This window comes from Dreissena polymorpha, chromosome 8 (genome assembly GCF_020536995.1).
Source record: "Dreissena polymorpha isolate Duluth1 chromosome 8, UMN_Dpol_1.0, whole genome shotgun sequence".
Classification (NCBI taxonomy): domain Eukaryota; kingdom Metazoa; phylum Mollusca; class Bivalvia; order Myida; family Dreissenidae; genus Dreissena; species Dreissena polymorpha.
The window spans coordinates 97062560-97082018 of NC_068362.1; the positions used below are offsets into that span (position 1 = coordinate 97062560).

Here is a 19459-nt window from a genome sequence, read left to right on the forward strand (position 1 = left end):
TTCACTTTAGGTTCCATATAACATGGAGCGGATCTGGTATATATTCATCTTTAGGTTCCATATAACATGGAGCGGATCTGGTATATATTCGCTGACGGTGACACGGCACTTAATCAACAAGTTAATGTCGGAGTTCGAGTCTACCGGAAGTGTGCAAGTTCCGGAAGCTCTAGCCAATAAGGTATGATCAGATAAATTGATTGACAATTATACATTCTGATCCATGTATTTTAGAAGTGATATGTATTTGTGGGAATTCCCTTTTTGTTGTTTATCAACGTTTAGGTTCTCTCTGTGTCTACGACTACTGTATGTGACGACTATACGACAATATTTGTTGGTCTTGGTGTGTTGTTGTTTTTTAAATCAAGTGTACTAAAATTACACACCGTTGCGAGTGTAAAAATGTTTTGTTTTGTTTTAAACATGACTGACTGACAGTTTAATCCTAGATTTTTAAGTGACTTAACATTAACAAATTGTCACTCAAACCTCGTCACTGTCAATCTAGGGCGATACAGATACAATTGACGACTTATGATAACGTTTTCGCGTCGCTGATTACAGATATCAGCTGTGATAACAGACGCGCACGTGGTCAGTGACGACACTGTGACGTCAACAATGGCACGGGTCTGGGCAGACAACTCATACCTGGTGTGTCCTCACACCGCCATCGCCGTGGCGTACAGCCTCGAGAACAGGTGCGCCGTGTGTGTTTATTATGACAACCCCCAAGAAATGCACGCACTTATTTCAAACTTGGTTTATTCTAATGTGACATCGGAAGAAATGAACCCGGGCTTGAAGAGACAATTTTGTTCTTTTTCATTCTCATAGTACAACAAATTCGCGAGGTTTTTCTTGGTTTCTTACCTGAATATATCTAGTTGAGTGGGAAACGCTATAATCGTTTCGTAATGTGTAGCGCTACGCGATGAAGTAAACCGAGAACCTCTGTGTTGGCAGTCCAGTGTTTTACCATCGTATCGTCAACGGCATCAATTTGTAAATGAGACAATTTCAAATAGCCCCCCCCCCCTCCTCCCACTGCCCTCGCGGCATCACCTTGTAAACATGAAAATAACAAATGCCCGCGCCTCACATTGTGAATCAGACAATGCCAAATGCCCCTGCATCATGTTGTGAACTAGACAACGGCAAATGCTCCAGCATCACCTTGTGAAACAAACAACATATAATGCGCCCGCATCACATTGTGAATCCGACAACGACAAATGTCCCTCATCACATTTTGAACCACACAACGTAACATGACCTCGCATCACCTTGTGAGCCAGACAACGCCAAATGTCCCCGCACCACCTTGTGAACCAAACACAGCCAAATGAACAAAACAAAGCCATTCTTAGAATAAAGTGAAAGAAATGTATTGACTTAAGAAGTATAATGTGCAATGTTCACATTTCTTAGAAATTTAAATGTTCATGGTAACATTTGTTTAACTAATCTTTAAGGGAAACACAAATCAACAATCTACCGAAACCAACGATATTCATTATTCTTCTAAACATGTGACTTCCCGATGAAAAAAAATCCATTATCAAATTTGTATTGTTCCATTATAGCTGTGAGGTTTACTTTTGCAGCTTTAAAATGTTAAAATACACTTAACATTACAAAATAAATGTAAAAGGTATATCATAAAAACGGTTTTTATATTTGAGATAGCGTAATATGAATCGTAATTGTGAAAACTGCAATTATAGTGAGATGAAGTCTTATCATTTAAATGTGTTTTCAGTTAAGTACAATGTACTAGTACATGTATTGCAACTTTCAGCGAGTTTTCATTCATGTATTTTAATTCTCATACGTACGATTGCGGTTTCAGATCGAAGGGTGAATCAATCCCCAGAATCTGCATTGCCACTGCGTCGCCGGCCAAGTTCAAGGAGGCGGTGGACGCAGCCGGTATCCCATGGCAACAGGACGAGCGCGTGAGCAGACTGATTTCACTTCCGGTGAGATATGAGGACATGGAGCGGAATGAGGACTGGTCTGATATACTTCGAAAGAAAATCGTCGCTATCAACACTCCGAAATGTTAGAATAAAACAATTATATGCATTAAACATGCTAAATTGTTAATTACTTCTGCAATATGTTATATGTTGTTGAAATTCCTTAACATGTTGTAAAGTCTATACAAATAAAACGTTCAACATTTATCAGGTACATATATTTCAGTTGCTTTAGTATCTTTCTATGTAAAGATGTATCTAGGCGACTCGTATACTGTATACACGTCGTGTCTGCTTTAAAAGACCTTAAAACCATTAACGTTTATGTAAGTGACCTAACTTTGGTGTTATGTGATATATTATACCAAATATGGAGAAAAGGCGTTCTACAGTATTAATTTATCGAGAATATTATGTGAGTTTTGGATAAAGATCAAGTTTATCATGCGAGGCTTAGAACCATGGTAGCGCGAGGCTTGCATCAAATCATTCGTTTGCATATCCTTATTTTTCATTTCTTATTCTGCACTTTTGGTGTGAATTTAAAGGTGAATAAATCCTCTTTAAAAAAAAAGTGAATAAAAAGAGAGGTCACTCAATTTCTAGGAAAATCCCATTCTCCTAAATTCAGGAACCCTCATAAAACAAAAAGTTAATCTCGGACAACACATTACGCACATGCATTAAACCCCCTTTTCTCAAAGCATGACTCATATATATAAAATATCCATAATTAGACTGCAATAAATATTACCATTACTGTGAGCGGTTAGGATCTTAATGAAATTGTTGGATTGTTAGCCAATCAAAGAGTATAATGAAAATAAGAAAATATAAAACAATATTAGTCGCGTTCAGAGAAAACTGGGCTTAATGCTTGTGCGTAAAGTGTCGTCCCAGATTAGCCTGTGCAGTCCGCACAGGCTAATCAGGGACGACACTTTTCGCCTAAACTTGATTTTCGGTAAGGAGGGACTTCCTTGAAACTTAAAATACCATAAAAGCGGAAAGTGTCGTCTCTGATAAGCCTGTGCGGACTGCCCAAGCTTATCTTGGACGACACTTTACGCATATGCATTAAGCCCAGTTTTCTCAGAACACGGCTCATATTATGAGAAGACATTCAAAAACCACAACGATTGGTTTCTGTGAGATCAAAGCTTTTTCATCGCTTGTCAAAGGTAAACTCTTTGTCGTATAAACGACTAAGATGGAGTAGATATATTTTTAAAGGGATCTTTTTACGGTTTGGTAAATTGACAAAATTGAAAAAAGTTGTTTCAGATTCGCAAATTTTCGTTTTAGTTATGATATTTGTGAGGAAACCGTATTACTGAACATTTACCATAGTCCAATATAGCCATTATATGTATCTTTTGACGAGTTGAAAACATAAAAATTATAAAGCGTTGCAACGCGAAACGATTGAATAATTTGGTGAGTTCTGTTGTTGTCGTTTAAATTTACGAAACTACGAAGATTGCTTATATAGGTATAAAATACCATTAATGTGTATGCTCGGCGGAATAGCCGAGAGTGCTAATGCGTTTTTACTTCAGACAAACTCCAGGACTCCGGGGGTCACTGGTTCGAGCCCTGGTACCGGCTACTTTTTTTTTCCTTGTTTTAAATTTATTCTTGATTTTTTTCTGGAGCTTTTAAGATCCAATGTTTACATTTCTCAATATAAAGCATTTAATGACAAACTTCAAAATATGCCAAAATCTGTGAAAAGGCCCCTTTAATATGTAAATGAAATATCGTCGTTTAATTTCGATCTATGACGTTCAGTGTATTTATTTATTTTAATATGTGACAAACAGTTAAAACATTTAAAGGATTGTGTCGTCCATAAGGCGAATTCCTACTTATTTATATTTTGTTTAATGAGATACGGATATAAAATATAAAACATCATTTAAGACAAGATGAATTTTTTTCATAACGCCAATACAAACGCATTACAGGGGTTGAAGATATGACTTGGGATTCATAAAAGAGCCAACGTTTTAATAAATAGCGCTTTGTAAGAGGAATACAAACTTTGGTGATAGAACATTCAACTGTAAAAAAGATAAGGAAAGAAGACACATATTAGAAATAAATCTTTATCTTAGAGAGCAAAACTGTTTCCATGTAGTAATTATCTGAAATTCCGATTGGGTTTTAAATGCTATTTTAGTTGCAATTGCTTTTTTAACACTTTGCCCATAGCCTATTTAATTATAAAATGTCTAACAAACAAACAAAAAAACAACTTCAACGTTTACAAGACATAAAACTGGCCGGACGATCGGTTCAGAAACACGTGGTCATCTCGAAACATAATATTGTTCCGGAACCCAATATTTCCCAACCCCATCCGACCTGACTCGTCTTTAGGTATGACATAACAGTCCGTTATATTCCTCTTCAAGCCTTCCCACAACTCGTAGAGAAGCCCCTCGGTGACCTTCGTAGCGGAAATGCGAACCTTGTTGTGGAATTCACACGGCTTGGGTTGCTTTTCGTACCAGTGAGTAAACCCCACACCATTCACGATCTTAATGCCCAATATCTTTCTAATGATACCCGTTACAAAAGCGTCTTCGATATTTATGTATGGCAAAACCCCGGCAATAAAATCAATGCGCGCAGCGATGCTTCCAGAAACAACATACGAATTGCCTGGAACGTATGTTGGATATTCATTGAGTGAAAACGCTGCTTTGTCCACTGCCCATCGCCCTGTTCTATGAACAACACCTTTCTTTAGTTCGCGACCATATATCGCTTCTTGTGGTCTATTGTTATCTATTTCCAGAAAATCTATTAGGTTCTTAACGTGAATAAACACATCGTCGTCCGCCTTAAGTATAAACTTAGCCTTAGGGCAGTACAGAGCCACCCATCGGATTCCCATGACCGATTTCAATGTCAGGTTGTAATAGGATTCCCGGAAGTCTCCTTGCACAATGTCACCGTACAGCGCACTTTCCTCCCTGACAACGGTGTTACCAAGGCTTGAGTCGGACCTTCCAAACAGGAACAACAATTTTACACTTCTTCCGATACTTCCGCTTACAGGCCAAGAACCATTTTCGACTACGCTTCCCCACGTGTTTCGAATAGCTGCGCGTAAATCTATTCTCGTGTGAACCGAGAACACAAGCATTATTAAAAAGGGTTTGGTATTATTTTTGCAGGTATTCTTTGCGCGAATGAGGAAAGGAAAATCAAACGTTTTTTTCCGTGTTTCAAATAATTTGAAACCATTACCAAATAAAGACATATTCGATATGATTCCAGTTAAATTAAATTTCACGTTAGAAGTATTAAACACATCATCTTGGTTGGAGGTAGTATCGTACGCTAACGTCCGGTCATTTGGATGATTCCGGAACCGAACAACACCTTCAGACTGGCTGAGCGAGATTCCGTCGCCCTTACCGTTTTCTACGGTATCCTTTGAAAACAACCACACTACGTTGATAGTGGAAATTAAAAATATAAAACATGCGATCCGTAAAACTGCTTTTCTTTTGATGAACAATTTCCGGCATGAAACCATTGCATTTTTATCAAAATGACTTTAAACTCAAACGCACCATTCAATTTACACCTTCAAAAGGACGAAGTTCAATTGCACACTGATGACTTTCTTTAATGTACGATTGCTTCAAACAATTATTCTTCTTATTATGTCCTGATAAGTTCCGATCTGTTTCATCGCTAATTTAATTATACTCAAAACGGCAAACAAATTACCGCGTTTTAATCGATCCTTAAATCAAATGTTATTGTGATAATAAGACGGCAAATGTATTGTTACCGAGGCATAGAATCGAATATAGGTATCGTCTTATTATAAAGTAGTTTATTATCATGCGATGATCAATAATAATTTAGGATTGTTTCTCAATTGTTTTCTGATTGCGTATTGAAATTTGTATTAAAACTGTGTCTTTAAACAGGTCCAAATGATACAAAAAGAAACAACATTAATTAATATGGAAGCAACAAAGCATTTTTCATTAACTTACATTGTTTTACAAAGAACAATATTGACCAAATTATATATATATATATATATATATATATATATATATATATATATATATATATATATATATATATATATATATATATATATATATATATATATATTTATTTATTTATATATATATATATACATTTATATCAGATACAATAGTCTTGCGGCTATGTTCTTGGGTATTTACGCGCTGCACCGTATTAAAAACGTGTACGTTACGTTAATGTAAACATCACCGTCGTGATTATTTTATGCCATGACTTGACCAATTTTTAAGAAACTTAAACCGTGCGTTTGTCTCAATGTAACTAGCGTGCCTGAAACTTCGTTGACCCGCCAAGTGATGTCATTGACGTACTTACGTCAAAGTTCGCTCAAAACGGTGACGGTAACGTCAACGTAACGTACTGAATTCACATCGGCAGCGCCAAAACGTCGCCAAGACGCGTCGAATGGTATTGGTCCCGCCGATGACATCAGAGGAAGGCATCACTTCAGACATGCTGGGCACATTGAGTCTAACAAGTATGTAAAGTTTCGTTAAATTTGGTTAGATAATTTGCCTCTGGCACCGGAAAAACGCTCCCATGATCAGAAATGGGAGGTCACGTCCTCCGCTATGAACGGTTTACAAGTAAGGTTTTAATCGCTGCCGCTCAAAAACTCCTTAGAATTTCGCCCCGCAGTTTTGCAGGTTTTTAGAGTTCATCCGGGCACGTCGATTTTCTTCTGTCCGGTTGATAGCATCTTAAATATGACAGAGCAATTTTCGGTCTAACGTAATAATTTGGCGTTGATTTTTATGTTTATGATTTTCCTTTGAGATCATCGGCACTATAGACATGCTAGTCGCATTGAGACAAACACATGAGTAAAGTTTCTTTAAGATTTCGCAAAGTTCGCTCAAGACGAGGAAGTCAACGTCTCAGAATATCACCGCAATATTGTGCATTCTCTTAGTCTCAGCAAGGCGCGTCGAGTGGCATTCGTCCCGTCGATATCTATAAAATGGCCGTGCCGTATGCGTTCTGAAAAGCCACGTCGACGTCATTTTTCACATAGGTGACGTCACTTGGAGGGTTTGCTACACTTCATACATGCTTGGCGCATTGAGCCAAACAAGTGTGAAATTTTTATTTGAAGGGCTGGATGTCTGTTACAGAATGTATTGTGTTCACTTTTATCTTTAAAGACAATCTATTAAAAATGGGAAAACAAAATATTTGTTATTTATATCGCTTTATTATTGTTACTATCGTTAAATATGTGTAAATTTGTATTATATAAAAATCCAGTACAAATGTGAATATATACATTATGCTTTATTGTGAAACGTAGAAAAATTAACATGAAGGTTTAAAACACAAAATTGGTTACGAAACAGTATCACATTGGCGTTGGTTGCCATCGTATCGCGTTATTCGTTTTTTTATATACATTTCTTCAAAGAGATCAAGGAAGCGAAAATGTTTGTGTATTATACACAGGGGCCTCGACCTAGTCCATAAACTTTTTATGGCTTGATTATATGTAGATATCCTTAGGTTTGTTTCTTCAAAGAGATCAAAGAAAAGAAAATTTAAGTGAATTATGCACAGGGGCCATAACATAAACATAAACGTCTTATGTTCTGAATATTTGCAGATATGTAAAATGAATAATGTGAAACTCCGAGAGACGTTTAAATGGCAACTGTGATTAACGTAAATGATATGATATACTCTTTTTCAAAGTATATAAATCGACATAAACATAAACAGCAAGCTTCAACTCATGGAAATAAACCTTACAACATAAAAAACTAGCTTTAATTTTGATAACCAACCCAATCAGAAAGTAATTACAAGCCTAAAACTTTATGTTCAAGATGAGTTTTCCATAATGTAAATCATGAGAAATTTATTTGGGGATTAAATGGACTTGTTGGCGTTTTTTTTCACATAGTTTTAACGTTATTATGTCGCCGAAGGTGGGCATATAGTGATCGCACTGTCCTTCTGTCTGTCTGTCTGTCTGTCTGTCTGTCTGTCTGTCTGTCTGTCTGTCTGTCTGTCTGTTCTGTCTGTCTGTCTGTCTGTCTGTCTGTCTGTCTGTCTGTCTGTCTGTCTGTCTGTCTGTCTGTCTGTCTGTCTGTCCGTCCGTCCGTCCGTCCGTCCGTCCGTCCGTCCGTCCGTCCGTCCGTCTGTCTATCTGTCCGTTTATCCGTCACACTTTTGCGTTAAGGTTTCGAAAAATGCTCATAACTTCTATGTCGCTTCAGATGTAACCTTCATATTTGGTATGCATTTGTATATGGACAAGGCCTTTCCATGCGCACACAAATTTTGACCCCTTTGAATTTGACATTGAACTTAGGGTCCGCGTTTAGGTTTCGAAATCTGCGTTTAGGTTTCGAAAAAGCGTTTTTCGGGGGCATATGTATTCCTATGGAGACAGCTCTTGTTTGTTCACAATATATTTATGAACAAACCTTACTTATAAATGGAATAGCTCAAATAATAGTAAAACAAATTGAATAACAAAGTTTGCAGGCCGCGGTATTCCAACCCGAGACCGCTTGTAAACACGGAAGCCTTTAATTTAAACTGTCGCGTGAGGGGTCAGTAATTTGTTTAGCTTTTGACCGAATTTTCGTTGTTTTACGCACGTGAGTACGCATGCGCATGGAGTGATGGCTTTTTACAAAATTAGGCGAAATGACACCAATTCATTACAGTTATAGGACCTTAATACAATTGCAAATGCATATTTGATTTTGAAAGATAACGTTGTACAAAAAATTAAGTAAACTACCACATTTTATAATTGGAATCACGTTTTATGTGCTTGGTAATATAATTCGGTTAATAAAATGCTTTCTTAATTAAAAATTGCAGCAGACGATGGTGGTGGGATCGTTGATGACGTTAATTATAACTTATTATATTATAATCTGAACGGGCAAATACGAAATTAACCTTTCAAGATTTCAAGAAAGAATGATAATCTTGATGATGTTTCTTAACACTTTATTTTGGCCTGTAAAATAAAACAATAGTGTACTTTATCAAAACTTAATCCCTATTTTTAACACCAGTTAATCGTATGTTCAAATACTATGTCCACTCATAATAAACAGTATTTTTGCATGTGTATAGTAAAGTATAACCTAAATAAATATGCTTAATTATCCCGATGCTGTTAATGTAGTATAATTAATTTAATGCCAAAAATGGTAAAACCACCTTTTCCTAACAGGCTTTTTTCAAGTGAATTGTGCAAAATGAAAATATATATATATATATATATATATATATATATATATATATATATATATATATATATATATATATATATATATATATATATATATATATATATATATATATTTATTTATTTATTTATTTATTTATTTATTTATTTATTTATTTATTTATTTTTATTTATTTTTTTATTTTTCATTAATATTAACATATAAAAAACTCGAAGTAATGTATGTGAAATGGTATTAATGACTAATTATACCAAATATTTTTTCCAGATCCAATCCTGTCATTAATGACAATTTAAGACAATTTCTGTAATTTCTACACGTTAATAATATTCGAAACAATATCTTATAAAGCAAATTAAAGCAAATGAAATCAAAAATTTAGGTTTTTCCCGATAAAGATTTCTATTTAAAAATCTCTCCAAGCCCTGTGAGTTACATAGTATACATTGACTAATATAGCACAATAACTTTATGAATCTTTTTCTTCAACAAAAATATTGTTCAAATCATGTCCCTAGGGTCAAAAACTGGCAGCCTCGGGGATAACATCGTCAATTTGATTGTTTGTATCAACATGCTACATATTTCGACAAGCGACGTCGATTTATATAATCTTTGTGCGAGATATAAGGATATGAACAGTTTATATATTTAGAACGTATACATCAACAATTTTGTAAAATGTTCCTATGTCTCAAATCATCTGGAAACAGCATGGGAGTATATGGGGAACTATATGGTATCCACTTAATATTAACATAAATTTTGTATAATCAAATGTTATAACGTTATATAAAAAAATTGTTATATAGTGCAGGGCCTTACGCAGGAATTTTTGACTGGGTGTCAAATTTTAATGTTTAAAAAACTTATTGTGTTATATACATGTATGGAATATAAAAAGAAAATCAGCACCTTTCTGAAGTCTAAAGCTTTACACATTGGTGTGAAATTCACAACAAGATTAAAGCTTTAGATTGTAGAAATGTATGATGTTTGATGAAGAAGGAAAGCAAACTTTGAACTTCACAACCCTTTATTAAGAAATGTATCATAAAGTATACCCACAATAGTATTTTTATTCGAATCCAAACCTCCCTTTAAGTTTAACTGTAAATTTCTTACAAAATGTTGATCATGTACTTCACATTTTTACTTTCACATTATCACACACCCGACCATAATCGTCTACAAAATATATTGGGCTTAGAAATTTCTCTATAACAATTGTTTTTACGCAACGCTTTAGGTGCGTGAAATTGGAACTGACATCGACATTCGATATTCGAATTTCGAACTGGGGCGAATATCCAGCCAGCTCTGACATCGACATTCGGCAAAAGTCCCGAATATCGAGCTGGGACGAATGTCCAGCAAACTCTGACATCGACATTCGACAAAAGTCCCGAATATCGAGCTGGGGCGAATGTCGAGCCAGCTCTGACGTCGATATTCGACAGAAGTCCCGAATATCGAGCTGGGGCGAATGTCGAGCCAGCTCTGACATCGACTTTCGGCACTAGTCTCGAATATCTAGCTGGGGCGAATGTCGAGCCAGCTCTGACATCGACATTCGGCACTTGTCCCGAATATCGAGCTGGGGCGAATGTCGAGCCAGCTCTGACATCGACATTCGGCAAGTCCCGATTTCCCAGCTGGGGCGAATATCGATCTGCGACTCCTAGACGTTCATTAGGTATGAAAAGGAATTTGACCAAAGATCGCAGGCAAACTGAGCCTTTATTTATTTACACACACAACTTTGCTCATCTAAATTTCAGTATGACAAATGAAATTAATGAAAGACAATAATCAAGTTTGTAATTAAAATCAATAAACTCAATACGTTAACATAAACTACAGGTAGCCTTTTTGCATGCGCACAGGTTACAACGCACTTTCGGGTTGAACCCCAAAGTATGATATGCAATTTGGGGTCAAGATTCAACCTTAAAGTGCGTTGAACAGATACATGTGAAATTTTATGCACACTCAAACGACCGCACTTTGGGGTTTCATAAACAAGAAGAAATAAATTTAAGGGATATTTATAGGGCATCATTATAACTGAGACATATGCGTTTGTTAAATAAAGATAATGCCTGTAAAATAGGCCGGGAATATTTTTATAGTATTAAAAAGTATCATAAACGCAGATATTTCTTCATTTAATTGTGTTAAATTCAAAAAATTAACTTTGAACTTATATATAAACTTGTCTACAAGCCAAACAAGAACCATTTTTATACAAATAAGAGCACTACAGGAGTTATTGTTACCTCTCTATAATATACATGTACACGCGATGTAGATGAGGTCCATTCAATACAAGAGGCACGCTTAACAAACACATTCGCCCCAGCTCGATATTTTTTTACTTTTGCCGAATGTCGATGTCAGACCTGGCTTGACATTCGCCCCAGCTCGATATTCGGGACTTCCGCCGAATGTCGATGTCAGAGCTGGCTCGACATTCGTCCCAGCTCGATATTCGGGACTTTTGCCGAATGTCGATGTCAGAGCTAGCTCGACATTCGCCCCAGCTCGATATTCGGGACTTTTGCCGAATGTCGATGTCAGAGCTGGCACGACATTCGCCCCAGCTCGATATTCGGGACTTTTGCCGAATGTCGATGTCAGAGCTGGCTCGACATTCGCTCCAGCTCGATATTTGGGACAAGTGTCGAATATCGATGTCAGAGCTGCCTCGACATTCGCCCTAGATGAATATTCGGGACTAGTTTCGAATGTCGTTGTCAGAGTTGGCTCGACATATGCCCCAGCTCGATATTCGGGACTTTTGCCGAATGTCGATATCAGAGCTGGCTCGACATTCGCCCCAGCTTGATATTCGGGACTTTTGCCGAATGTCGATGTCAGAGCTGGATCGACTTTCGCCCCAGCTCGATATTCCGGACTTTTGCCGAATGTCGATGTCAGAGCTGACACGACATTCGCCCCAGCTCGATATTCGGGACTTTTTCCGAATGTCGATGTCAGAGCTGGCTCGACATTCGCCCCAGCTCGATATTCGGGACTTTTGCCGACTGTCGATGTCAGAGCTGGATCGACATTCGCCCCAGCTCGATATTCGGGACTAGTGCCGAATGTCGATGTCAGAGCTGGCTCGACATTCGCTCCAGCTCGATATTCGGGACTAGTGCCGAATGTCGATGTCAGACCTGGCTCGACATTCGCCCAGCTCGATATACGGGACTTTTTCCGAATGTCGATGTCAGAGCTGGCTCGACATTCGCCCCAGCTAGATATTCGGGACTTTTGCCGAATGTCGATGTCAGAGCTGGCTCGACATTCGCCCCAGCTCGATGTTCGGAACTTTTGCCGAATGTCGATGTCAGAGCTGGCTCGACATTCGCTCCAGCTCGATATTTGGGACAAGTGTCGAATATCGATGTCAGAGCTGCCTCGACATTCGCCCTAGATGGATATTCGGGACTAGTTTCGAATGTCGTTGTCAGAGTTGGCTCGACATATGCCCCAGCTCGATATTCGGGACTTTTGCCGAATGTCGAAATCAGAGCTGGCTCGACATTCGCCCCAGCTTGGTATTCGGGACTTTTGCCGAATGTCGATGTCAGAGCTGGATCGACATTCGCCCCAGCTCGATATTCCGGACTTTTGCCGAATGTCGATGTCAGAGCTGACACGACATTCGCCCCAGCTCGATATTCGGGACTTTTTCCGAATGTCGATGTCAGAGCTGGCTCGACATTCGCCCCAGCTCGATATTCGGGACTTTTGCCGAATGTCGATGTCAGAGCTGGATCGACATTCGCCCCAGCTCGATATTCCGGACTTTTGCCGAATGTCGATGTCAGAGCTGGCTCGACATTCGCTCCAGCTCGATATTCGGGACTAGTGCCGAATGTCGATGTCAGACCTGGCTCGACATTCGCCCAGCTCGATATACGGGACTTTTTCCGAATGTCGATGTCAGAGCTGGCTCGACATTCGCCCCAGCTAGATATTCGGGACTTTTGCCGAATGTCGATGTCAGAGCTGGCTCGACATTCGCCCCAGCTCGATGTTCGGAACTTTTGCCGAATGTCGATGTCAGAGCTGGCTGGATATTCGCCCAGCTCGATATTCGAATGTCGAATGTCGATGTCAGTTCCAACTTCACGCACCTCAACGCTTTCAGATATTGAGCTGAGTTTTGGTATGTTAGTCTGCCTACATGACTTACGGATGAAGTATGAAATCTGTTCGGATCAATTGATTTTTTGGCGAAGTTATTGGCCTTGGACTTAAAATTATCTCTATATTAACCATTTTTCTGAGTTTTTTTACGCAACTCTTTCAGATACTCTTTCAACCCCGGTAGGTTGGCATGTAGCAGTTGGGCTGTCCGTCCGTCTGTCCTACCAGCATTTCATTTTCCGGACTTATTTGTCAAAACTCTTTAAGATATTGCCCTGCTACTTGGTGTGTGAGTCTACCTACATGACTTACAGATGAAGTATGAGTTTCGTTCCGGCCCATTGATTTTTGCGAAGTTATTGGCATTGGAATTAGACAAAGAAACTTACCGGTTCAAAAAATGACGATTATGATGATAATTTATCATATCACCTATCTAATTGCTTCCAACATTATTTGTTTTTCACAAATTATAAACGTCAGCAATTTTCAAATCTTCAACCTCCTGTATCAGTTGCTTCTATTCGCTTTTTCTCTTTCCTTGGCCAATCATAAAACGTGTTTTATTAACCATCAACAGATGAAGCATTCAGGATCACAAGGGAAGCGTGTACAAGTAGATAAGAAAGCATAGCCTAGGTCGGGCTGCAAAAGACCTCGTGAAGAGGCAAGTAGGACCTGAAAATGAACTCTGATATACACACGCCTAGGGGCTTATCTCCACTGGCGAGCGCAAATCTCCTTGTTATCAGGGGCCATAAAACACATATGCTCCTTTGTATTGAGGGTAAGTGTACTGTGGGCCCTTTCCTGAGAGAACAATTTGCAGTAGGCCCATTATTTAAAAATTCTAACTCGACAGCCAATCAAAATTGTATGAACGTTTCAAAAGTATGAAATTTTGTAAAAGTTTTAAAATGCGATTTGAATGTGAAGAACTTATTGTTTACGTACAGATTTTCATATTTATGGTACAATCCCTCCTCTGTCAATCTCGATACCCTCGTATTATTTTTAAGGTCTACTGTAAAAGTTTTTTAAGCAATCTTGGTACAATTTTAATAATAGCAACTAGAAATTATATTCAGTTTATCTGTAAAATCGAGCTCAATCAACCTGATATATCGCAACACATAATACATGTTATTCTCAAACCACACGTAAATGTTTGTAAATAAAAATTATTCTACGGGAGATCGCATAATTTGTGTTCTCAATAGGTCTTATGGCGCGTTGGCTAGCGTTGCTAAAGCCCCGTCTTCGCAGTTTTGAATTGACGATTATACTGAATGACAGTAAAATGTAATGCTGCGCCATTTTTTTCTCACGAGTGTCTGCATATCCTGTTTTGCTGTCAGATGTAAGTTTCTAGTGTATAAGCAGTGTCATTCAAAATAGGACACATTCTTATGAAAGCTGTATGCGTATGAGTAAATTGCTTAAATAACGATTAAATCGTAACATCGATTAAATAAACATCAAATAAATAAATTGATTACAAATTTGACTCCTTAATATTGCAAAACGTGGCAATATGGATGCCAATATATAAGTTAGCGGACAATTGTCTACATTACCCACTGATAAAGGCATTCCACGATTCATGGTACTTGAAGCTGACAAAAACTGGAACAGACGATAGTCACAAGGGGGGCACTTAACCGCCCCTTGAATTGTTGTGAGGGGGCAGATATCCGCCTACTTAATTCTGACGGAGGGGCACTTATCCGCCACTCCAGATTTGATAGGAGGGCACCTCTCCGCCCCCTTAAAATTAGGGGGCACCTCTCCGGGGAGCACCTCTCCGGGGGGCGCCTCGCCGGATACCAACGTTGGTTCGACAGATTATTTCGTGCTATATATTCTGAGAATCACCTATTATATGTGTTGGGCTAAAACCATTTTTATCAAAGCAGCAATTATGATCTTCACTGGGTTATTTAGAAGTGTAATGTTTCCACAAGCTATAAACGTATAACTACTGCCTTTCATTTATGTGTCCGCGTATTTACGAAGTCAAGATCTGATGGCACGTTCTTGTGGGACTATTTATCCTTAACGCATTCATGCCTAGCGTGCTGAAAAAAGGACATTGCAAACAGCGTAAACCCAGATGAGACGCCGCATGATGCGGCGTCTCATCGGGGTCTACGCTGTTTGCTTAAAGGAATTTCTGTAAGAATTGTTCTAAATAAAGAAATAAATATACTAGACATCCCTAATTTTGGAAATAAATTGATCCAACGTAGAAGGATGGGAGAGTCCACTAGGCATAAATGGGTTAAGACTTGTAGAAGCATGATTTCCCTACGTGATTTTCAGCGAATTTTCTTTATTCATTTAATTATCAGCAAATCGTTTTAATCATTCAATCACAGCTCAGTTAGCTATAAATATGTGTACAGCTCATGAGCGATATAGGTTTATTCATTTGGTAAAAGCATTCTGATGAAATGAATATCTCAGGCAGCGGCACGGAGACTATCAGCCTGGACCAAATAAACCAGATACTAAAAATGTTGCAAGTGTTTAGCTTCCTCTTAATGCCGATAGTAGCATCGTCTATTTTCGGCAATGTGCTTATAATAATAGTGGTTGCGAGGGACAAACTAACCACAACCAGTATTTTGTTTTGAATACTTGCCGGCGAAGATTTGTTAGTGACATTTCTTATTACGACGACGAGAATCGTTAGGGTATTAAGTTCCGCGGCGAGTGAATATTTAAAAACCAAGATCTTTCTTGAGTTCGCAGGTCAGACTATTGCGGGACTATCGATGTGGACACTAGTTGTCATAACTACAGAGAGACTGATGAGTATTACGATGCCGTTTAATGTAAAAGAGATGCTGACCGTACGAAGGGTGTTGCTTGTGGTCACTGGATATTGCGGTATCTATCGCCGTTGTGGTGTTACAATACCTGCGATATTTTATCGCAGCCGAAAGCATGATTTATCCAATATTTTTTCCAAAAAGTCGCACATGGGCGAACTTCATTATAATTTCTGACTGGGTATGTTTTGCAGGTATACCATTCATTGTCATAATTACAGCGAGTTTTGTAATATGGAATACTCTTCGCACATCGTTTGGACAGCTACACGCAAAATCCGCCCGAATCCGTTTAGTGACGACAAATCTTCTAATAGCCAATGGTTTCATTTCTTTTGACAAATATTCCTTTCAGACTTGTCAATGTGTTTTTGTATTACTTTGTCGGAGCCAAATCGTTAACTTTGTTTCAACAGTATCTCTTCTTCGAGGCAAGCGTGTACCTGATGTGCCTTAATTGGGCTATTAACTTTTACGTGTATATATTGAGCGGCAAGAAATTCCGAGAGGACGTAAACAAATTATTCTCGAGCTGACCCAAGCATAAAAATATATAATGATTTTAATTGCTGAGGTTTACTGTTTATCGTTTACTGTTTTGTAAAAGGCGTTAGAATAAGTGTATTACATGTTGCGTCGCTAACATAAGGGCATAAAGTGTAAGTCCTTCCTATGTGAAATTGTGTCAATAGTAAGCCTTTTTCCCCTAAACATACTGTTTTATTGGTTTATTGACGACTGTTTTTCAGTGCGTGAATCGTATTTGCAAGCACGGCGCCTTTTTCAAATCAGAACAAAATAACGCCAATAGAGTACTCTTAATGGAACGTATATCTTATTTCCCGGGGTACATGTAAGTAGTACCCGAGCCGATTATGACCAATCGAGCGTAAATATGAGGTTCTTTGTCTTATACGTGGACATGATAAAATGTTTTGATAATATAGAAATGCACTGTGGTTAAATCTTCTAAAAACTGGAATCGATGGAAAACTACTTAGAATTTTAAAAAATATGTACAAAAAGTGCAATCTTGTGTTAAGGTATGCTCTTCTTATTCTGAATATTTCAAATACGCTGTTGGTTTGTGACACTTTTCACTTTTTGATGAAGGTCTCAAGCTGTGTTTGCAGTGTAACATTGACGCAGGCTTAGGTATTGACGATTAAACTTAAATGTTGTTGTTGTTTGCTGATGATATTGTTATAATAAGTAAAACGCATGAAGAAACTCAGCGGAATACAGATCTTTTAGCTGATATTTGTTATATGTCCAATTTCCAATATTTGTTTTATATAAATAAGAATTTGTTTACATACAGATGTAAACAGACGTGTCTAATTGTAAAATTTTCTTCCATGTGGAATCTGTATAATACAATGTAAATATGCATTATATGTATGCTATTCTTACTATTATTAGAATCATAATAATCCACAATATATACGCAAGATCATTTTTCCATTTTAGTTTATTTCCGTAAATATTAAAACCATGATATCTACCCTGTCGCTTAAATATTTTGGAAATAAGCGTGTGTTTTTTTCAAACAGCTGTTATGTTTTATGTTAGATTGCCTAAACACTACTTATTACAGAATGGTCACTTCATTTTCACATGGCGTTTTGATATTTGAATTAGCAAGTCGTAACAAACTTCTGTTCTTTCCTGTTCTGTTCTTATAAATTATTTTAATGTAGATTGTCTGGTCAAAATAACGATTATAAAACGGACACAATTTTTAAACTTCGGAAATAATATTTAACATACATTTAAAATACGTCAATAAATGAATCAATCAAAGACATTTATTTTACCAGAAACGATTCATTACTGTCATTAACAATGTATAGCTATTCATATCACAGTTTAAAGATTCGTTTAAATTTTCTAGAGTTAGTCTGGTGAACTGAAACAAACCTATTGTAAACGACCTTTGTGTTGTTTCCGTGAATATATCCTCATGGACAAACGACACCCGGACAATCGGCACCCTGTGTTTTTTGCATGCCCGGACAGTCGGCACCCTGTAAATTTGTCGACCAGGACAATCGGCATCCGATTAAATTGTAAACCCGGACAAACGGCACCCGATTTAAGACTAAGAAACATGTTTTTTACCAATAAAGACATTTGACTTTGCAGCGAAAGAAAATCCCGTCAACACCTTATGGACTTAATCGTAGTCTAATCCGCTAATTGGTTAAAAAAAAAGAGATCGTTAATTGTCAATGTAAATAATACCTGACGGACATTGCGATAAAAGAAGTACTATCTCCGTGTATTGTAGTATTTTCAAATTATATATTGTATACATTTATTGGGGCAAGGGAAATGTAAGCCAGTTGTAATTTCCGTCCTGTAATTTATTTTGTTGTCAAATAGTACATGTATCTATCAAAATTTAAAGGCATGTGTGGTCCACGCAGAAATATCATTCCTCCGTTTGACAATTATTGAAAATAACTTAGCTATTAACCCATTTATGCCTAGTGGACTCTCCCATCCTTCTAAATTAGATCAATTTATTTCCAAAATTAGGGGTGTCTAGTATATTTATTTCTATATTTAGGATATTTCTTACAGAAATTCCTTTAAGCAAACAGCGTATATTCAGATGAGACGACGCATCATGCGGCGTCTCATCTGAGTCTACGCTGTTTGCCAAGGCCTTTTTTTCTAGACGATAGGCATAAATGGGTTTATATTGTTAACGTCATTATTTTGTGTTTACCCACCACTGTCATGATTGTATTATCATAGATAATATGTACAACTTTTATAACTGTATAATCTCTTTCTTTCACATGACCTTTTGATATGTTTATTATTACATGGTTTAGACAGACGATGTTCTATGTACAAGTCGTTATACAATTTCTGTTCTGATCTGTTTCGGTGTTGCTGAAGAATAAACTAGGATTATAAAATGTAGCATATTCATTTTAAATAGACACTATGCCCTCAGTAATATCATGTCCTTTCAGAGAAACTTAAAGGCTTTATTTTTCTGTCAGATCAGAAATCAGTGTTGGATAAAAATGCATATGGCGCTATAAAACAATTGATTGGCAAGTCTCATTAGTCGATGTTATCTATGTACTATGTAATATACTTTTCCCTTGCATTATATATATTGTCTGGGTATTGTTAATTAGTGAATTGATTTGAAAGAGAGCATCGGTTTTTTGTA

The 19459-nt window shown here is 37.4% G+C and overlaps 2 protein-coding genes across 8 annotated transcripts in view; one reads left to right on the top strand and one right to left on the bottom strand.

Annotated features, from left to right (window-relative positions):
* Positions 1 to 2192, top strand: part of LOC127843259 (threonine synthase-like 2) — a 141849-nt gene extending 139657 nt beyond the window's left edge. For all 7 annotated transcript variants that reach the window (XM_052373125.1, XM_052373132.1, XM_052373127.1 and 4 more), the window contains 3 exons: positions 11 to 181; positions 568 to 704; positions 1856 to 2192. In XM_052373125.1, the coding sequence (XP_052229085.1) occupies positions 11 to 181; positions 568 to 704; positions 1856 to 2072 (525 nt within the window). In that variant the 3' untranslated portion in view covers positions 2073 to 2192. The remainder of the gene's footprint in view (positions 1 to 10; positions 182 to 567; positions 705 to 1855) is intronic.
* A 2059-nt stretch (positions 2193 to 4251) lies between these two features.
* On the bottom strand, positions 4252 to 5139 carry LOC127840748 (beta-1,3-galactosyltransferase 5-like). Its single transcript, XM_052369164.1, has one exon. It carries the CDS (start codon positions 5137 to 5139, stop codon positions 4252 to 4254), a length of 888 nt encoding a protein of 295 aa, XP_052225124.1.
* Between the last annotated feature and the right edge of the window lie 14320 nt (positions 5140 to 19459).

Excerpts from the sequence above, each read along its gene's own strand:
- LOC127840748 (XM_052369164.1), bottom strand. The coding sequence starts at position 5,139 with ATGCTTGTGTTCTCGGTTCACACGAGAATAGATTTACGCGCAGCTATT.